Consider the following 19,918-nt stretch of genomic DNA (forward strand, 5'->3'; position numbering starts at 1 on the left):
TTCCTCACAACTTCTGAACTCGACATGATGTTTTTTTTTAAAGAATGTAGTATGATTCAACCAATTCGTATGACTAAATAATTCTCTATATAATCACAACTAATGTTATTATATATATTCCTTACATTATATTACTCCATATAAATTATATATATCAAGTTAATATCATACCAATTAAAAAAACAACAACACTAAAAGTACTTTATAAAAGGTGAAATAATTGTTTCGTAAAGTAAAAGTGCTAATATGAGAAACATATTCTTACTAATAGATATCTATTTTCTAGATCACTTTTTTCATGTGTCTTATATCATTCCTCAAGTCATCCATCATGGATTTCAAGATATTGTATGTAATTCGAGACAACTTTTTTTCAAGTGATACATATCCTTCCATTTTAACATCTTTAAGTGCCATGATTTCACATCTACACACCATTTCATCTAGCAATCAACATAGGAAATAACAAAACAATCTCAAGCTAGTCATGAACACTATTCTCGATAGTTCGACGAGTGCTACTGTTATCATTTCTAATCTTATCTATAACGACCCAATATATTCAAACTCTCATATGTTTTCAAGTATAGTACATAGGAAGAACACAACCTTATCACGATATCACTATAGTAGCAGAAAAAGCTTATTCCACATCAACCTGCACCGGGATCCAACCGATAAACAAATGAAGCACGTAACTATTCTTGAACTTCTAATGTCTCTTTCAATGGTTATTTCTCATAGCAGAAACCTACAACGTACACTATCGATTAAGACCTCTTAATTTGTCTAATTTATGACAAAAATACTACGTCCTCTCGTTGGCTGTTGCTAGCTACCTTTTTTTTTTTTTTGAAACTTTATTACTACAAAATCACGTACGGCAATACCTTTTTGTGTTTTTCCTCCTACTTTTGATGATATGTAGCTGTAGTAATTAATTATCGTTTTTCTTTCTTTCTTTCACCATAATATTGACGAGACATCTGACATAAAGTTGACATTTTAGTTACAATATTGTTTGCATGTAATTTCACGCTTTAGTTTATTTGCGCGTAAAAGGATAAGTGTATGAAAGTGATTTATTGTTAATAGAGTGTTCAAAATTGGTTTGACCTCTTGGAGAAATTTTATAAGATCATAAATTGTTTTTCTTTAGCATGGATTTTGTAGAATTTAATATCAGCTCGTTCAGAAGAGACACAAATGTGGAAAATTTCAATATAACAGCGAAGTTTTGTTTCTTTTGTTGAAGCTTCTCATGAAATTTAAGAAACTTCCTGAAGTTTCCTAGTTTAATTTATGAGTTTGGATCATATATAAACCTCTTTACTTATTGGATTTTGGATAAATTATATTATTTATATATATTAAATTTTTTTAACATGAAATATTAGATTTGAGTTAAAATTACTAAGTTATGTGTAACTTCAACCTTAGATCCTCATAGTAACTCCGTAAACTTAAATTAGATCTTCGAATATCTTTCTTTGACATTTTAGTTGATGATGATGGCGGCCATTTATGGCTCCATCGTAATCTTAAGAAATTTCGTGAGTTTGTTGCTTTGTGCGATTGGGTGAGAGAGAGATCTAGTCAGGTGAATTGTGAATGAAATAAGCCAAGAAAATAAAGGAAAATTTTACTGGGTTAATTTCAAATTTATAATGTCTAACATAAAATTATAAATTCATTAATCAGTACCTCAAAACATGACAAAGATGCTGCTCGACGTAACAAAATTAGCTCATAAAATTATAAGCCATTTTATTAATAGTTCAATTCATTTCAGCTCATCATATTATGAATTGATATCTAGTCCAAATTGATTCACAAATAATCTTATTAAAAATAATTATTTTCTTTAGTTACATAGTCATAATAAAGAAAAATAATGATTTAAGTACTAAAAATTATTTTGAAAACAAATAAAACTATTAAAACTTAATAAAAATTGTACATGTTAAGTTTTGATCCATACTTAATATTTTACTCCATTTTCGCTCAATTCACTTCAATCCAAGTAATTTTTAATGGGTCAATAACAGATCTATCTTACAAAGCTAACACGAATTTAGATTTGAGAGGGCCACAAAAATATAACATTAATTAGGGGGTCCAGTAGATAAATGGAGATTTCCTTTTCAGATTTTGTTATGTATTTACAACATGTCATTTTAGTTTGATGCATTGCTACACCCCTATTAATTCTCTTGTCCATTTTCTTCGCAAGTTGTTGTTTAATAGATAGTATTAAATTTTTAAAAAAAAAAATCGGTCATCACTATTTCTCATCATTAAGCAATAATTTTATTTAAAAAAAAAAGATGAATATATTCATAATTTGAATTTTATGGGTGTGAAATATGTAATGATTGAGCAACATATATTGAATTCAATAGATCTCATAGTTTATACAATATAACCATTGTATTTTCAAGTAATATTTCTACGATCAAGTTAACTGAATATGAATGATTTTGATAATAAACTCTAACTTTGATCGAATTGGGCGGAGTTTTGATAGAAAACAAGGTGAGCCCAATTAAACCTATCTCTTAGCTAGTTAAAACTTGTGAAGAATCCAATTGAAATACAAGCTGAGCTTTAGACATGAGTAACTCTGCTCAGTGTCTACGTACTTTCCAACGACGATAAGCAAAGCCTCTTGTCACACTGCCGATAACTTTACGAATATATGTTTTTCGTTTTTTTTTGTATCCCTCCTAGTGGAGACATAGAATGCTGAATTTCAAATTCTAAAAATTAAAGATAATCGGATTCTAAGTATATAAATATTTTATACACATCAAACGAATTTTTAAACACAAATATAATATATTGTCAAAATTATTGAATTCTACCAAACATTTGGACTGAAGTCTACCACATCAATTACCCCACCTCTACAAGTAGTACCATTGCATAATATGAGCCATATAGATTTTATCTACAAGACAAAAGGTGGAAAACAATCAAAGTTGACGTTCGTAAATATCATGTTAATCCCATTTAGTTAGGAATTAGCATCAAATTGTGAGAAAAATTAATTATTTAATAGCTATTTAGTAATGAATTAATTAGGAATTACCGATAAATTCAGTAGCTACTCACTCTAATTAGCTGCACTCACAGACTCACTTATTATATACGTCAAACATAATTTAATGAAAACATTTCTTTTTCAATAAAAAGAGAATAACTTTATTGCACAACTATATGATGCATGTACATAACATAAAATACATTGCATTCTGCCAATTGCTTGAACTCTTAAGTACGTACTCTAGGTGGTGTTTTAATTAATTGCGTCCTTCCTTGCCAGAAAAAAATGTAATGCATATGTTGTACTCTAGCTGCTTCATTTTCCAGCTAGAATATTTGTTGAGACCTCGGGTTCATTCTTTAGTTCAATTCGATCGATCCTAACTATAAGACACGTTTAATTTATTCTTGTGTTTGGAATTCACTCCAGTACAATACAAATTTGCATAGATAGTACATATACATCGAATAGTTTCAAGGTAAGTGGTATTTTCTAATTTTGTGCTGGCTACGCTCCACTTTATTTCAAATTTTGTGACTTCACAAAATGGAAAACGTAACTCCGAAAAGAATTGAGGAATATAAATACATATCTAAATTAGGTATGCCAATTTTAACTAACTAATCGAATATGAGAAAATTGGAAAACACCTATATATCGAGCACACCCTAAGTAGATTGTAACAATGTTTTCCTATCTTGCAAGTTGTAACTAATATATGTTAGAACGCTAAGTTTACATTAAAAAACTAATTTATTTATAATTTAAAATAAAACTTAAATATTTATGTAGTTATAAATCATCCAATTAATTTTAGTGAGACCGATTAAAAATAAATATATGTCATGAAAATTAAAACGAATGAAGTAACCAGAGATACTATGTACGTTTTTTTTTGGTTTGGGGTGGGGGATAAAAGAAATAATGTTTAAGTGCCGACCTTCAGTTGCGACAACATAAGCTGCCACGAAAGTTTGGATTTTAGTGGCGACGCATAAACGTTGTCACAATAGGTGACACCTTTACAGTGGCGATAAGTGTTGCCAATGTATAACGCTATTTCGGCAACCCTTGTCGCACTAAAAGGCAATTTTCAGTGGCCAGTTATATAACATCTACTTTGTGGAACCTTCTTTTGTGGCGTGAACGTAAGTGAAGAAGCTCAAACTTATGAAAATGAGCAGTAACTGCTCTTGGAAGAAAATCTCATTGATTGAGCTCAAATGGCTAATTGTTACAATGTAGAAGGAGCTATTTATAGATTCTATCTTCTAACTACGTTTTACTAACTAACTAACTTGAAAGGAATTAGTTATAACAAACAATACAAAAGGTCTATTCTACCCTTGATCATCTAGTGACTCAACTAGCTATTTAACTACCTTACAATCATATCTCATCATGGCGACTTAAGAGGGTCGTCACAAAAAATTTAATTATGGAAGTGTTAGCCACGACAATGTAGTCGTCACTAAAGGTAATTGTTTTAGTCGCTGTTAAAGGACTGATTCCTTGTAGTGAGGGGGGTTGTCTCGACTATATGGCCACTAAATTAAAGCAATCGCTTGGGGCCCCAATTTTACCTAAAGTGTGTGTGTATATATATATATATATATATATATTGAGAACCCACATTATACTATTCTTACATTTATCTTTATAGTGATTTTATTTCCTTTTCTATTTTTAATATCTCATTATTGAATATTCTAAAGTCAATCAAACTATAAAACCTTATGCATTATGCAAAATTTATTGTTGTGTGTTTATATAAGATCAAATTTGTTTTTGGTGTATTATTTAAATTTCAAGCATAGGAACAGGTAAAATTAATTTTAATATCATTGTATCAACTTATCAAATAATTCAACACAACTATTACAATATAATTATATAGATTTAAAAAAAAAATTAGCCAGGTCTTATTATTCTAATTTTATATTATATTTTTTTCGTTGAAATATTTATTATTTACATTCTTACTTTGCGTACATCCTATCTTCTCGAGACTTCACTTGTAGAATTACATTGAGTATGACAACTAAAAAAAAATAAGACGACCCCGGGGGAGGGGGGAATTGGTACATTCAGAAAAACAAGCGATCCAAATGTAATGAGTGGAAAGTTACAAGAAAAAGAAAATGGACCAACATTAGTACTCAGTACAGTAGAATAATCACTGACCAATTCTTAATATGGCCATAGTTTTTTTTAGTGGTAGACGTTGGCATAGTTCCATGTGGACTTAATTGACTATTGCATAAAAAGCAAAATTGTTCATATTGCATAAAAAGCAAAAATATTAACTTTACACTAGACTGAAATATCACTACCTGAAAAAATATACTCATTTCCTAAGGCCAATCACGGGAGTGAGTAGTAAGACAATAAAGGGTCGATTGATTGGTGAATAAGCTATTTTGAAATTATAATACGAGAATAAAATGATTAGGAGATTAATAATATTGATATTGTAAAGCAATGATTGTTGAATTTATGGATTATAACACAAGGATTATTTATTACTATCATATATAATTGATTTGTTGTATAAAAATTACTATAAACTGTACAATTTTGAATTAATTATTAATTTTAATCAAAATAATATGAAGATATATTAAATAATGTTAGATTTTATGTGAGATATATTAAATATTTGACGGACGATGACCCCGTGGGTTAAAGTTTTCAACAAAAAGACCATCTTTAATTCGGAAAAAAATATATCAATCGAAAATAGATTGGATTTTGGTGGGGAAAAAAATCAAAAACGTTTTCCGCAAGTGCTTCCTACAGCTAATTGTTGAAAATAGTAAACAAATATCAAGAAAAGATCAAATTTGTCTTTCTACTCTGCAAAAATGATTAGTTTTACCTTATGTTATATTATTAATTCAAAAATATCTCGTCATTATCTAAATAGTTCAAAAATAATCTTTCTTCATTAGGGTTATTTGATGTGAACACACAATCCCACGTGACACTGACATTTTAATGAGGTGAACACCATGTGGCAAGACACCACAATACCCCAAACCTGTTTTACCCCTCCCTCCTCTTGTTCTTCTACGACTAACATTTCTTTCCCCTCTACTTGTTCTTGCATATCTAACATTTCGTTTAGAAGAAATTAAAACGTTTTAGAATGAGAATGAATTAGATCAATTAACTCCCAACATCCTAGGAGAATTTGTGTCGCTGTCTATCATCTAATTAAAATTTATCATAAGTTTCCCAAAATAAATAATAATCGATTAATTATAAGTCTCCAAAAGGACAATAGAACCATTCATGAATGTGTTGAAATAATATGTATAATGCATAGCTTTTGACCACGAGTATCATATTTGATTAATAAAATTTTTGTTGAAATGCAAGACCAGGAGAGAGGTCTTTTTCTTTCTTTTTCCCTAGATTCCAGTTGACCAATCACTGTTTCTTGAACGTAGAATTTGTACTTTGAAATATGATCATAAGCAAATATATAATAAGTACGTACTATTTTTATATCAGAATTATATTGTGTATTTTATGTATATCGTATATTAATATACAAAAAATATTTATTTGTTAGGCTATTATTTTAGAAGGCGACATTACCTCAATTTCTCAACAAAAAAAAGGTCCTTATTCTTTTCTTGAAATGTTGAATCTTTATAAAATCTAATTAGAATGAACATTTTAAAAAACTTGATGAGGCATATATGCTGATAATCATTTAAGTACTTTCTTTTTGTTTTGTTCTTTTGTGGAGGAAACTAGAGCAATTAGTACTTTTGTTACGAGCAACGTGTATATACACCTTGTTACACTATTTGGAGGGTTGTTACGTGCTTATTTTATAATGTATCGTGTTGTATTATATTGTATCATACTTTATTTTTTGATTAATCCAGATAGATTGTATTGTTCTCCGTCATTACATAATGTACGCACATAATTTGAAGTAGGGTATGAGGTAAAGCTACTATAAAAAGTAGGGTAAACAATAAAATATAATTATTAAATAATAAATAAAGATAAAATGAGAAGAATATATTAAGGTAACGACGCGATCACACAAAATAAATCTTTGCGTCGTTATGTGACGATGAAATTAAACGATACGAAATAGTAACATATTTTAACAAAACAATACAAAGGGTAACAACTATCCAAAAAGGTGTAATAATGTATATATAATTAAACTTGAAGTGATTATAGCAACATGTAATAACTATAGAGTCAAAGATAATGTGTTTCATGAACTTGTTTGATTATTCAAAAGTACCAGAAATCACTCCAAATTAACTTTGACCTAATTAGCCAAGGGTTATTAAGCACGTTGCAAATTGCTGGTGCATGAAACAAGACCTTGGCAAAGTAAAATACAAAACACTGCTGAAAATTAAGGAGCCATTTAGCTGGCCATGAATAAATATTCCAAAATATTTTGAGATTATTTGAAATAAGCTTTTGTTTATACAATAGCCTATTATTGTAACTTGAAACTTCAAATACTATATTTCGTTCTTTGTTTAAAAAATAAATGGTGTTTTACATAATCAAGAACAGTATTTAAGAAAATCTTTCAAAAATTACTTTTGGTTTAATACAATATGGAGTTTTACATTATTAAAGAACCACTTCTTTCTTCAAGACATTTAATTAAAGGGTAAGATAGTAAAACACTTCCTATTTTCGAAGAATGAATAGTTTTCTTAAGAGGTGTATTAAAGTTAAAAACACTCTTAATTTCAAAACGGAAGGAGTATACTTTTTTTAAAAATAATTCAATCAATTTATGTGAAAATTAAAAATTGCTCCAATATAGATTAGCCTATAGAATAGGCTTAGACTAAGAAGACATTGAGTGGAGATCTCGAAGGACTGTGAGAGGCACTATATTATGACTTATGAGTATTATCGCAACAACTGGCACAGATTTTATTTTATTTTCTAAAATTAAAGGTGATTAATATTTAGGGCGTTAATTGTGCTAAGTACCAGGTTGGAATTTTCCCTTTTTGTATTAGTGATTTAAAGTTATATATGTTTCCAAAAATTGGAACTTTGTTGGGAACCAACTTGACTGTAAAGATGCATGATTTGAAATTAATTATCAATCAACACAAATGAGAAATTTAGAATCCATTAGGAATTGATTAGGGATAATCCAAATTCCAAAGGTGCTAAATATATATTTTTGGATCTTTGCTGGCTCTATATAAATATATATCAACAGACGCATTATAATTATGTTACATGTGCAAATTTTCAAATTATTGGTTCAAAGAATAAAGATAATTAAATTTCTATTTTTCCTTGTGTCAAAGTTTTCTTTAAGTAGTTCAGTAATTTTTAAACGTTATACCCTCTTTGTCTCAATTTAATTATGTGGCACATTTTTCTTTTTATAACTCCATATAAAAAAATATTTCCTTTCTATATTAATGAAATAATTTAATTGTAAAATTTCTCTTTTATTTTTAATGAAATTATTTATAATCGCACAAATGACCAACAAGTGCTATAGACCATGCACAAAAAATTTAAATTTCAAAAGTTTTTATTTCTATCTTAAATTTTGTACAATCATATAAATTGAGACGGAGAGTATAACAGTAATCAAAAGTGAGTAGTAGTAATCAAAAGTTTACTCATCGTAGCAGTACTGAGTACGATTTTTCTTTATTGTGGGGGTCGGATCAAATATATACTATAGTAGTTTCATTCACGTTTTAAGACTGATGAATATTGAGCCACAAGAACAGGCTGGACCTGGACAAAGACAACAGTTAGCCCAACCTAACTATGTTCATTGGGGATCTATATATGGTGTGAACTCTCCTATAATTTTATTTAGGGACAAAGGAGAAATATACCTTTGAACTATCGTAAATAATATGCAGATACCCTTCATAATATTTTTGGGACATTGGTGCCCTTGTCCTCCAAAAACTAGAGCATGTATACCCTTCACTCTAATGAAAAACTAAATAGGGACACGTGGTGCAATCTTATCCATCGGTTCGGTGGATAAGATTATGACACGTATATGTCTGTTAGTATAAAGGGTATATATGCTCTAGATTTTGAATGGCAGGGACACCAATGTCCCAAAAGTATGACGGGGATATCTGCATATTATTTACGAAAATTCGGGACAATATTTGTCCTTTTTCCCTTATAATTTGGTTGAAAAATATTGAAGATATAACGTCCTCAAAATTCTTGCAAGGACAAAACATTCAGCTAGCATATAGAGAGAGAAAAAAAAGGGAGGTATTGACCAAACTATTAACGACAAGGATATTTTTGGATCAAAATATTGATAGTAAGGACATATTTGTTCGTTTCACATAGTTTAAGGGATAATGAATATAGAATGAGCCTGAGGTCCAGTGTTGATAGCTGGCAGCATCACTGGGCAAAGCTTAATTTTGTAAATATGGACCAGAGGGAGTAATTTTGAATCCCCTTTAATTTTTTTATATTTTGAACGAATAATTTTTATTTTAACACCGTTTTCAATCACATTCTAACGATGAGGATAGTATTTGATGTTATCCCTCCTAATTACTCACTTTCAACCTATTTTTCTTGCCACATATCACTTCCTGATTCGTCCATTTGTCATGCTCGATTTTTATCCTATAAAGATTTCTTTTTATCTATTAATTTAAATTTTTTGAGGATAGAATCATTCATACCAATTTAGTACTCCGTCTATCCCTAATTAGTTGTCTCCTTTTGAATTGACATACCTATTAAGAAATTAATTAATCACATAGTGAGTTTATCATTCTATCCCTATTAATTATGAAGTGGATGAAAAGTTTTGCATTTCAAAGTAATTAGTCATTTAATTGAGGGTATAATAGGTAAAAAAAAATTGTCCTTTCTTGATTTGTCAAAATGGACAAGTAATTAGGGACAACTATAAATGAAAAAGTGGACAAGTAATTAGGAACATGAGAAAGTATTATCAGATTACTAATTATGGTGTAATAATGCAATTTTCCACTTTTGCTTTAATCAAGGATGTAGGTAAGCTATTTTACAATACGGCCATGACTAAATTAGTGCTAGAAATATTAGACTAAAGTATAGGGGTTTGTGATGAGTACAATAATTAAAAGCTGAGCTGAAAACAAGTACAATTAATGATAGCAATGAATAGATGTTTTTATTACGTTTCAACTCTTGTGAATTGTCATATTTTTACATAATTATAACTGACTTGAAAGTTGAATCATCATATCTCAGTGTTTGCATCTCTGATTCTCTGATGAAAGAGCCATTCAACGGAAGACCAAAAAAAGCAACTGACATTTTCATTATAATTGGGGTGTGTCATGCATGTTTTAGGAAATTTTAACACAAAAAAGTAATAACAGCAATAATACACTCATCTTCATCCCCAACAAGCAAGGTCAACTTGACAAATCAAATACTATTTCAATATCATTGTATCTACGAATTTAATTTAGTATAACACTTTTTTTATATCATTATATCTTAAATTCTTGAGTTTGATTTTATTATTTTAACTTTATACTATACATTTTCATTGAAAAATTGCATTTTTTACATTCTTACTTCATAAGGTTTGCATACATCCTACCCTCCGTAGATTTCACTTGTAGGATTACACCAAATATATTATGGTTATCAATTTATATATGTCAATTAGAAGGAAAAAAAGTAAGACCTCATTATGAAGCTTGCTTTAGTCCCCAATCTTATTGAAATAACACTTGATGAGCATAGGATGGATGCCACTTATACCTATTTTGTCGGGTAGGAATATATGTTGTTTCTACTAGACTCTCAGTTCTAAAAGAAAAGTTTTTGACACACAAAAAGAAGACATGATACAAAGCAAACAAAACAACAGATAATAATACCCATTGAAGAATAAAAGAATATGTTACTACTTAGGGGTCGTTCGGCTTAAAGACAAGTTATGTTGAGCTTAATTATGATAGAATAAGTATATTGAGATAAGTTATGATGAAATTAGTTATGTTGAGGTTATTTTTTATTGGCTGTTTGGTTTGTCAAATATGCATGACATGCATAATTTCTAAGAATAAGTTGTTGTTTACAAAAATACCCTCTAAGAATAAGTTGCTTGTTTATAAAAGAGGATTTTAGGGGGCACTTTGTTATTTTACATTTTTATCGTGAGATAAGTTATCCCAGGATTAGTATTTCACCCACAAGTAGGGATAATATATCTCAGTCATAATTAGTAATCCTGGTATAAATTATCTTACACTTTGTAACCAGACAAATAATTGAGGAGTACTTAAAATTTATTATTTTTCTTTATCCATCACATAAACAACCCCTTATAACCCCTTATCATTCTGAGAGGTCGCCTGACCCTCTACCCCTCCAACAAAATATGTGACAACACCAAGATTATCTACTACAACTTTTTATTCTAATCTTAAACGTTCATAGCTTTCGTTTTAGGATCATGTTATCAGTAAGCTGAAGTTATATCATATTTTTTTTCTAATCACCTTCCTTCATTTCTTTTTTAGACTACTTCTATCTCTCTCTCTCTCCCAACTCCTGTCATAGCCAAACAAGTACACTCCGTTTATAAAACTCTGCTACTATTGTTCTAATATCATTATCATTTTTAGTTTTATATTTATATGTTCGATACTTATATTAAAATCTGATCAAGTTTTATTCATATCAAAATATCTCATATTGGAATAAAATTCAACAACACTCGAACTCAAGATCTCTTCTCTATAATGACTTATTCATACTCATTATCTACTTATTATTTAATATCTTAAACATAAATTTCATATTTCTTTATAGGGATAAGGGTCTAAAAAATACCCCAACTTTGGTCGAATTTGCCGTTGCGATACTAAATTTTCATAAGGAACTATTACCTCCCTATACTATTTAATTCCGTATTTTTACCCCCTGAACTATTTAATAGTGTATTTTAAAGGTATATATGTGCCCACGTGGACTCATTACTATTTATAATTTTGCATTATTTTTTATGTCCACGTGGGCAAATATATATATTTAAAATACGATATTATAGTCTAGGGAGGTAATAGGTCCTCATGAAAGTTTAGTATCGCAACAGCAAATCCGAGCAAAATTGAGATATAGGACCCCGTGCCAGCACGGGGACCAATATATATTATTTTTTTATTTTAATTTATGTCATATTATGGAATTTGAGAAGTTATTGAAATTTTTATATGATATTAAAAATATTTTAAATTTTTAGCTATTGTGATTTGTAGTACTTTTTTTTAACATAATTTTGAAACTAATATTTATTACTCTGTTTGTTCTAATTTATGTGGCACACGCAGAATTTCAAATATTAATCATTTTTTATATGTCTCTTTAATATATTAAGTTGTTAATTATTGTATTTTATAGTACATTTTGAACCTAATTTTTTAATAATATATGTTATTTGCCATGTCCCAATTTATGTGGCATTAATTGATAGATTTGTTGAAGTCGAGAGATTTATTTTGTTAATTATTGTAATTTATAGTTTTTTTTTTCGTCAATTTCAAACAATATATGTTGTTAATTGATAGAATAATTTTAATTTAATTTTTTAAAAAAATATGTGTGACTCTCCATGTCCCAATTTATGTGGCACATGTAAAGTTTTGACAATTAACCAAAATTTTAATACATTTAAAAAAATATTTTTAAGTCGTTAAATTTTAAGTAATTTAAATTGTTGTATTATTTATTACAATTTATAATACTTTTAAAGTAGTTGAAATATTGTACTATTTATTATGATTTATAACACTTTTTTTTTAATTTATGTCATATTATGGAATTTGAGAAGTTATTGAAATTTTTATATGATTTTAAAAATATTTTAAATTGTTAGCTATTGTGATTTGTAGTACTTTTTTTTAACATAATTTTGAAAATAATATTTATTACTCTATTTGTTCTAATTTATGTGGCAGATGCAGAATTTCAAATATTAACCCTTTTTTATATGTCTCTTTAATATATTAAGTTGTTAATTATTGTATTTTATAGTACATTTTGAACCTAATTTTTTAATAATATATGTTATTTGCCATGTCCCAATTTATGTGGCATTAATTGATAGATTTGTTGGAGTCGAGAGATTTATTTTGTTAATTATTGTAATTTATAGTTTTTTTTTCGTCAATTTCAAACAATATATGTTGTTAATTGATAGAATACTTTTAATGTAATTTTTTTAAAAAAATATGTGTGACTGTCCATGTCCCAATTTATGTGGCACATGTAAAGTTTTGACAATTAACCAAAATTTTAATACATTTAAAAAAATATTTTTAAGTCGTTAAATTTTAAGTAATTTAAATTGTTGTATTATTTATTACAATTTATAATGCTTTTAAAGTAGTTTAAATATTGTACTATTTATTATGATTTATAACACTTTTTTTTTAAATTTATGTCATATTATGGAATTTGAGAAGTTATTGAAATTTTTATATGATTTTAAAAATATTTTAAATTGTTAGCTATTGTGATTTGTAGTACTTTTTTTTAACATAATTTTGAAAATAATATTTATTACTCTATTTGTTCTAATTTATGTGGCAGATGCAGAATTTCAAATATTAACCCTTTTTTATATGTCTCTTTAATATATTAAGTTGTTAATTATTGTATTTTATAGTACATTTTGAACCTAATTTTTTAATAATATATGTTATTTGCCATGTCCCAATTTATGTGGCATTAATTGATAGATTTGTTGGAGTCGAGAGATTTATTTTGTTAATTATTGTAATTTATAGTTTCTTTTTCGTCAATTTCAAACAATATATGTTGTTAATTGATAGATTTTTTGGAGTGGACTATTTTTTTTTTTAATTATTGTAATTTATTGTTTCTTTTTCGTCAATTTCAAACAATATATGTTTATTATATAATCCATTTTATGTGGTACCAATAGAATTTAGAGAGTCAATTAAATTTTTTATATAAGTTTTAAATAATTAAGCTGTTAATTATTGTAATGTATAGTATTACTTATATTATTTTTAAATATATTTAAATATTATATGTTAGGTTTTTTATCCTAATTTATATGGCATTGATAGAATTTAAAGTGTCAAATAATTGTTAATTATTGTAATAGATAATATGGAGTATTTAAGTCATTTATAGTATAGTAATTAATATATAATATGTAGTATTTAAGTGTTATATTATGGAATTTGAGAAGTTATTGAAATTTTTATATGATTTTAAAAATATTTTAAATTGTTAGCTATTGTGATTTGTAGTACTTTTTTTTTACATAATTTTGAAAATAATATTTATTACTCTATTTGTTCTAATTTATGTGGCACATGCAGAATTTCAAATATTAACCATTTTTTATATGTCTCTTTAATATATTAAGTTGTTAATTATTGTATTTTATAGTACATTTTGAACCTAATTTTTTAATAATATATGTTATTTGCCATGTCCCAATTTATGTGGCATTAATTGATAGATTTGTTGGAGTCGAGAGATTTATTTTGTTAATTATTGTAATTTATAGTTTCTTTTTCGTCAATTTCAAACAATATATGTTGTTAATTGATAGATTTTTTGGAGTGGACTATTTTTTTATTAATTATTGTAATTTATTGTTTCTTTTTCGTCAATTTCAAACAATATATGTTTATTATATAATACATTTTATGTGGTACCAATAGATTTTAGAGAGTCAATTAAATTTTTTATATAAGTTTTAAATAATTAAGCTGTTAATTATTGTAATGTATAGTTATTACTTATATTATTTTTAAATATATTTAAATATTATATGTTAGGTTTTTTATCCTAATTTATATGGCATTGATAGAATTTAAAGTGTCAAATAATTGTTAATTATTGTAATAGATAATATGGAGTATTTAAGTCATTTATAGTATAGTAATTAATATATAATATGTAGTATTTAAGTGGAAGGTGGTGGGGCCCACTTATATAGTTTGATAAATATATTGGATATTAGTTGTGATTTATAGTATAGTAATTAATAATATATAATATGTAGTATTTAAGTGGAAAGTGATGGGGGCCACTTATATATTTTATAAATATATTGAACATTAATAGTGATCTTATTGGACCATCGATAGTTATTCCTAGACTCTTCCATTTTAGAATTATGTAATTAAGGGACTCTTCTTTTTTAAGATTTTTTATGATATTTTCAACCTTAGAGCATATATTAACTCACATTTCCTTTTCGATCGTTTCAATTGTAATTACAATTCATTTGATAACCTTTTTAGTCGATGAAATTGTAAAACTATACGATTCGTCAGAAAAGGGCATAATAGTTACTTTTTTCTGTATAACAGGATTATTAGTTACTCGTTGGATTTCTTCAGGACATTTCCCACTAAGCGATTTATATGAATCATTAATTTTCCTTTCATGGAGTTTCTCCCTTATTCATATAATTCCAACTATAATATAGTAATAAGCTACCAGCAAACTTAACAGACCCTACCTCCCCCAAGCTTTGATTAGACCAGTCAAATGCATGGGAATAAACTAGAAAATAAATAAACATATTTCCAATATTTAGCTAAAATAAAATAAAATTATGTCCTATCTCTCTCTTCATCTTTATATAAACCTGACCCTTTGAGATTTTCTCAGACCCATTATTATCTCTCACTTCCTCTGTTTTTTCATTGAGAATACCAAAGCAAATCACAAAACTAAACAAAAAGATGGCTGCTTTTTCATCACACCAATTACAACACAATAACTCTTTTCTTCTTGATTCAGTATTTTTGCCAACTTCTCCTACTAAGATGTCTGGCTTTTTTGAGGAACCAAACAATTCTTGTATAGTACAAAATTGTTTTCCTCAATTTTACCAACAGGAATTCCCTTCCAATTTAATTCTTCATGAAAATAGCTTTTGCCTTGATCAAACCATGAACGACCCTAAAAGTAGCAGCAGTATAAGCTTAGATATGGATTCTTCCTCTGTTACTGATAAAATTGAAAGTGGAAATAATAATAAGGCTAATTTTAGTCCTTTGGAAAAGAAAAGAAAATCTAGTGAAGGGTCTTCTTCTATGACTTCTGCTCATTCTAAGGTAATTCTAATTTTCCATTTCTGTTTTGTAAATTGTTCATTTTCTTGGAATTGGGATTAATGATTGCTCTGTTTTTTTTTTAATCTTATTAGAATGAGAAACAGGGTGATGACGGGAAAAAGAAGAAAATTAATAGCAAATTAGTAGCCAAAGATGAGAAGAAAGCTAATGAAGAAGCACCAACAGGGTACATTCATGTTAGAGCAAGAAGGGGCCAGGCAACTGATAGCCATAGTCTTGCTGAAAGGGTATAATTTTACTTTTGCCCCTTTAGCTATTAGTCCCTCCGTTCGATTTGACACCGAGTTTATTTGTGTAACTATACATTATTTTATTAAGAATAAATGAATATTTTGAAGTTAAATTGTTATTTAATATAGTAATGTGTCTTTTTTTTTACCAATTAAAAAGAAAAGTAAGTCATATAAATTGAGACAGAACGAGTATTAAAATTTAACGAAAAACCAAGTTGAATAAATTTGAATTCGTATTGAAAAGTACCACATTGAATTAAAATGCTTCTTATCTAAAACGAATTCATAACCAATTCGATACTTACCACTCCATCATAACCGTGTTGTCTACTACTACTATTATTTATGTGCAACAGTTTTTTCACTGTTTAGCTTGTGATATGATTTCAGGTGAGGAGAGAGAAAATAAGTGAAAGGATGAAGATATTGCAATCTCTTGTTCCTGGTTGTGACAAGGTAAATGACAAAGTTAATTCAGTAATTTTTTTTGTCTTTTATTTGTCTTTCCATGTACAATGGAAAGGCACTTTTTAAAGAAATTAGAATTTTAAAATCTTTTAAATAATAATTCTTCTGACAATTTTCATGTGTCTTGAATGAGATCAGGTAACTGGAAAGGCCCTTATGTTGGATGAGATAATTAATTATGTCCAATCTTTGCAAAACCAAGTTGAGGTAAAAAAAAAGAGAATGATAAATTAATAATTTCCTTTATATTTAACATTGTATAATTAAAATATTAGTACTAACTGTGTCTCTCATGTTTCAGTTTCTCTCCATGAAACTTACTTCTTTGAATCCAATGTACTATGACTTTGGAATGGACTTAGATGCACTCATGGTCAGACCTGATGACCAGGTAACTTAGCATTTAGTCATAAATTTTAAAAATTATTTTCAAATACAACTTCAAAAACTTAATTTTTCAAGTTTTGACTTCATTATTAATCAGACTCATTTTTTATGATTTTTTTTTCCAGAGTTTGAGTGGCTTGGAGACACAAATGGCAAATATTCAGCAAGGTAGCACAACTACTACATCACAGGCAGCTGAAGTAATTGCTAACACTAATAGTGGCTATCCATTTTTGGATAATTCAACATCACTCATGTTTCAACAAGCCCATTTCCCTAATTCTATTCCTCAGGTATTACATATTCATTGAATCTACTTATAGTCATTATATATTCATAATCACACAAATTGACAAACACCTAAAAAGGACACAATAATGATGGAATTGATATCCAACATTTTGATGACACATTATTACTAAGGTTAATTAGTTATTATTTTTATCATGTTATCGAAGATTTACCTGTAATTACCTTATAAGTAGTATAGTTTTATATTATATCAACGTTAATACATAGAAAAAATACTGTAGAATATGATTGATAAATAGTATATAGCTAGGTAATATACATGATGTGAAATTTTCTAACATGGAATAGTAATTTTTTTTCAGGGTAATGGACAGCTCTTATGGGGTGCAGATGACCAAAGACAAAAAATAATAAATCAGTCAGGATTCAGCAACAACTTTTGTTCTTTCCATTAATATAACACCAGGCCCCTACTGTCCTGCCCTACACAACATTTGGTGAGCAATCCATCAAGTGCTAAAAGAAAAAAAAAAGATATCACAATATTTTAATTTATCTACAAATAATAATTAGAGCTGATAATTATTTTTGTTAATTTGTGCAGGGATCTAGATCCATTAAACCTGACTATAACTAGCTAAGCCTCTAGTATATAATAACTTGTGCATGGAGGATTATATTGTAAAATCACCCTATTATCAAAGCTGGGAATTAATTAAATGAGTGGAAGCCAAAAGAGTACTTAGAAGTCATCAGCTAGCTGCAGGCAGAATTATTTGAGACACATCTTTTTGGGAGATCCGGCCTTTTGATTGTTGGTTCTGTCCAATATTTGACTTATATAATCCTAGAGCCATGTGATGATGGTGGTGGTGGGTGGTTAAAACCCTAGCTTAGCTAGATTAGAGAAAAAAAAATGTAATTCTTTTTTAAATCTTTCTTGTTGTATTACCATGTGTACTTAGTTATGATAATATGATTGTTGCTTTGTATTACCATCTTCTTCCTGTATTATCAAACGTCTTGTGTTCGAGTCCCCTTGAGTATGGAGTCACTTTGTTAGGGAATATTTTACCCATGTGCACGAATCTAAATTTAGTCAGGATACCGGGTGGGAAATTTAAAAAAATAAGAGTGTTGCTTGATGTTATTTTTACTTCTTGTTTTATTACATCATTATGAAGACAAAATATTTCACTTAAACGATTTAAAATATAAAAATATAATCACATAAATAAAACTAGAATTGACTTTACATATATATCGTATAATTTTTTAACCGACATATTACTTTGTATACCCTACAATTGGATATGTTTACATTTGTAGTAGCAATATATGTTAATATTTAATGTGTTGTTTTGGGATTGAGATGATTGGTGAGCACAAAAAATGGAGAGTTAGTTGTTTTCATATCTAGAGTTGTACTATGGAATCTTTCTGTGTTAGGCTAACATTAACCCTAGCTAGGATAGCTCTATGTTAACGGATTTACTGTGCCTTTCATCTTGGAGAAAAGACTTGGTCAAACTACTACTGTTTTTTTCTAGTACTATTGCAGTATTAGGGGTGTGCATTCGAGTTTTCGATTTGATTTTACATTATTTGGTTTGAATTTTTTGATTCTTAGCTTTGTAAAAGTGTAATCCAATCCGATCCAAAATAAATTTAGTTTGATTTGATTTTCCTCTATTTGGTTCGGCTTTTTTCGGTTTGGTTATTCGGTTATGTTAATAATTAATAACATAACCAAAGTAATAATATTGAATCCCTTAAATATACTTTCTAATATAAATCATAAGAAAAACTTACAACATGATACTTATAAGTATACCTATTATAGATGTTCAAGCATAAAATATAAACGTAATCATCGTGAAAGGCAATAACCAAAAAGGGACAAAAGTGGTTAACTCCGACTTAATTCTAACCTATATATATATAGAGAGAGAGAGATAATTCGGTTTTTTCGGTTTTTATTTTTTTAAATCTGAAACCAAACCAAAAAAACAAACAAAGTAATTTATTAATCCAAAACCAATCCGAAAAACAAAAACCCAAAAACCAATCCAAATAAAAATTCGGTTTGATTTGGTTTGGTTATTCGGTTTAACCCAAATAGTGCACACCCCTAGCAGTAATGCAGTGGCAAAATTTATTACTCCAAATGTCCCTAATTACTTGTCTACTTTTCATTTTTTAGTTGTTCCTAATTATTTGTCCATTTTGACAAATCAAGAAAGGACAATTTTTTTTTACCTATTATACCCTCAATTAAATGACTAATTACTTTGAAAAATGTAGAACTTTTCATCCACTTCATAATAAACATGGGTAAAATGGTAAACTCACTATGTCATTAATTGTTTTCTTAGTATGTGTGTCAA

At 28.0% G+C, this 19,918-nt stretch overlaps 1 protein-coding gene across 1 annotated transcript; it reads left to right on the top strand.

The window, feature by feature from the left end:
* The first annotated feature begins 15,725 nt into the window (after positions 1 to 15,725).
* Positions 15,726 to 18,022, top strand: LOC125860690 (transcription factor bHLH137-like). The gene is made up of 7 exons (XM_049540699.1): positions 15,726 to 16,170; positions 16,263 to 16,418; positions 16,815 to 16,880; positions 17,031 to 17,099; positions 17,194 to 17,283; positions 17,405 to 17,572; positions 17,894 to 18,022. The coding sequence occupies exons 1-7, from the start codon at positions 15,796 to 15,798 to the stop codon at positions 17,984 to 17,986; spliced, it is 1,017 nt and encodes a 338-aa protein (XP_049396656.1). The 5' UTR covers positions 15,726 to 15,795; the 3' UTR covers positions 17,987 to 18,022.
* Positions 18,023 to 19,918: the final 1,896 nt, after the last annotated feature.

This window comes from Solanum stenotomum, chromosome 3 (assembly GCF_019186545.1).
Source record: "Solanum stenotomum isolate F172 chromosome 3, ASM1918654v1, whole genome shotgun sequence".
Lineage (NCBI taxonomy): Eukaryota > Viridiplantae > Streptophyta > Magnoliopsida > Solanales > Solanaceae > Solanum > Solanum stenotomum.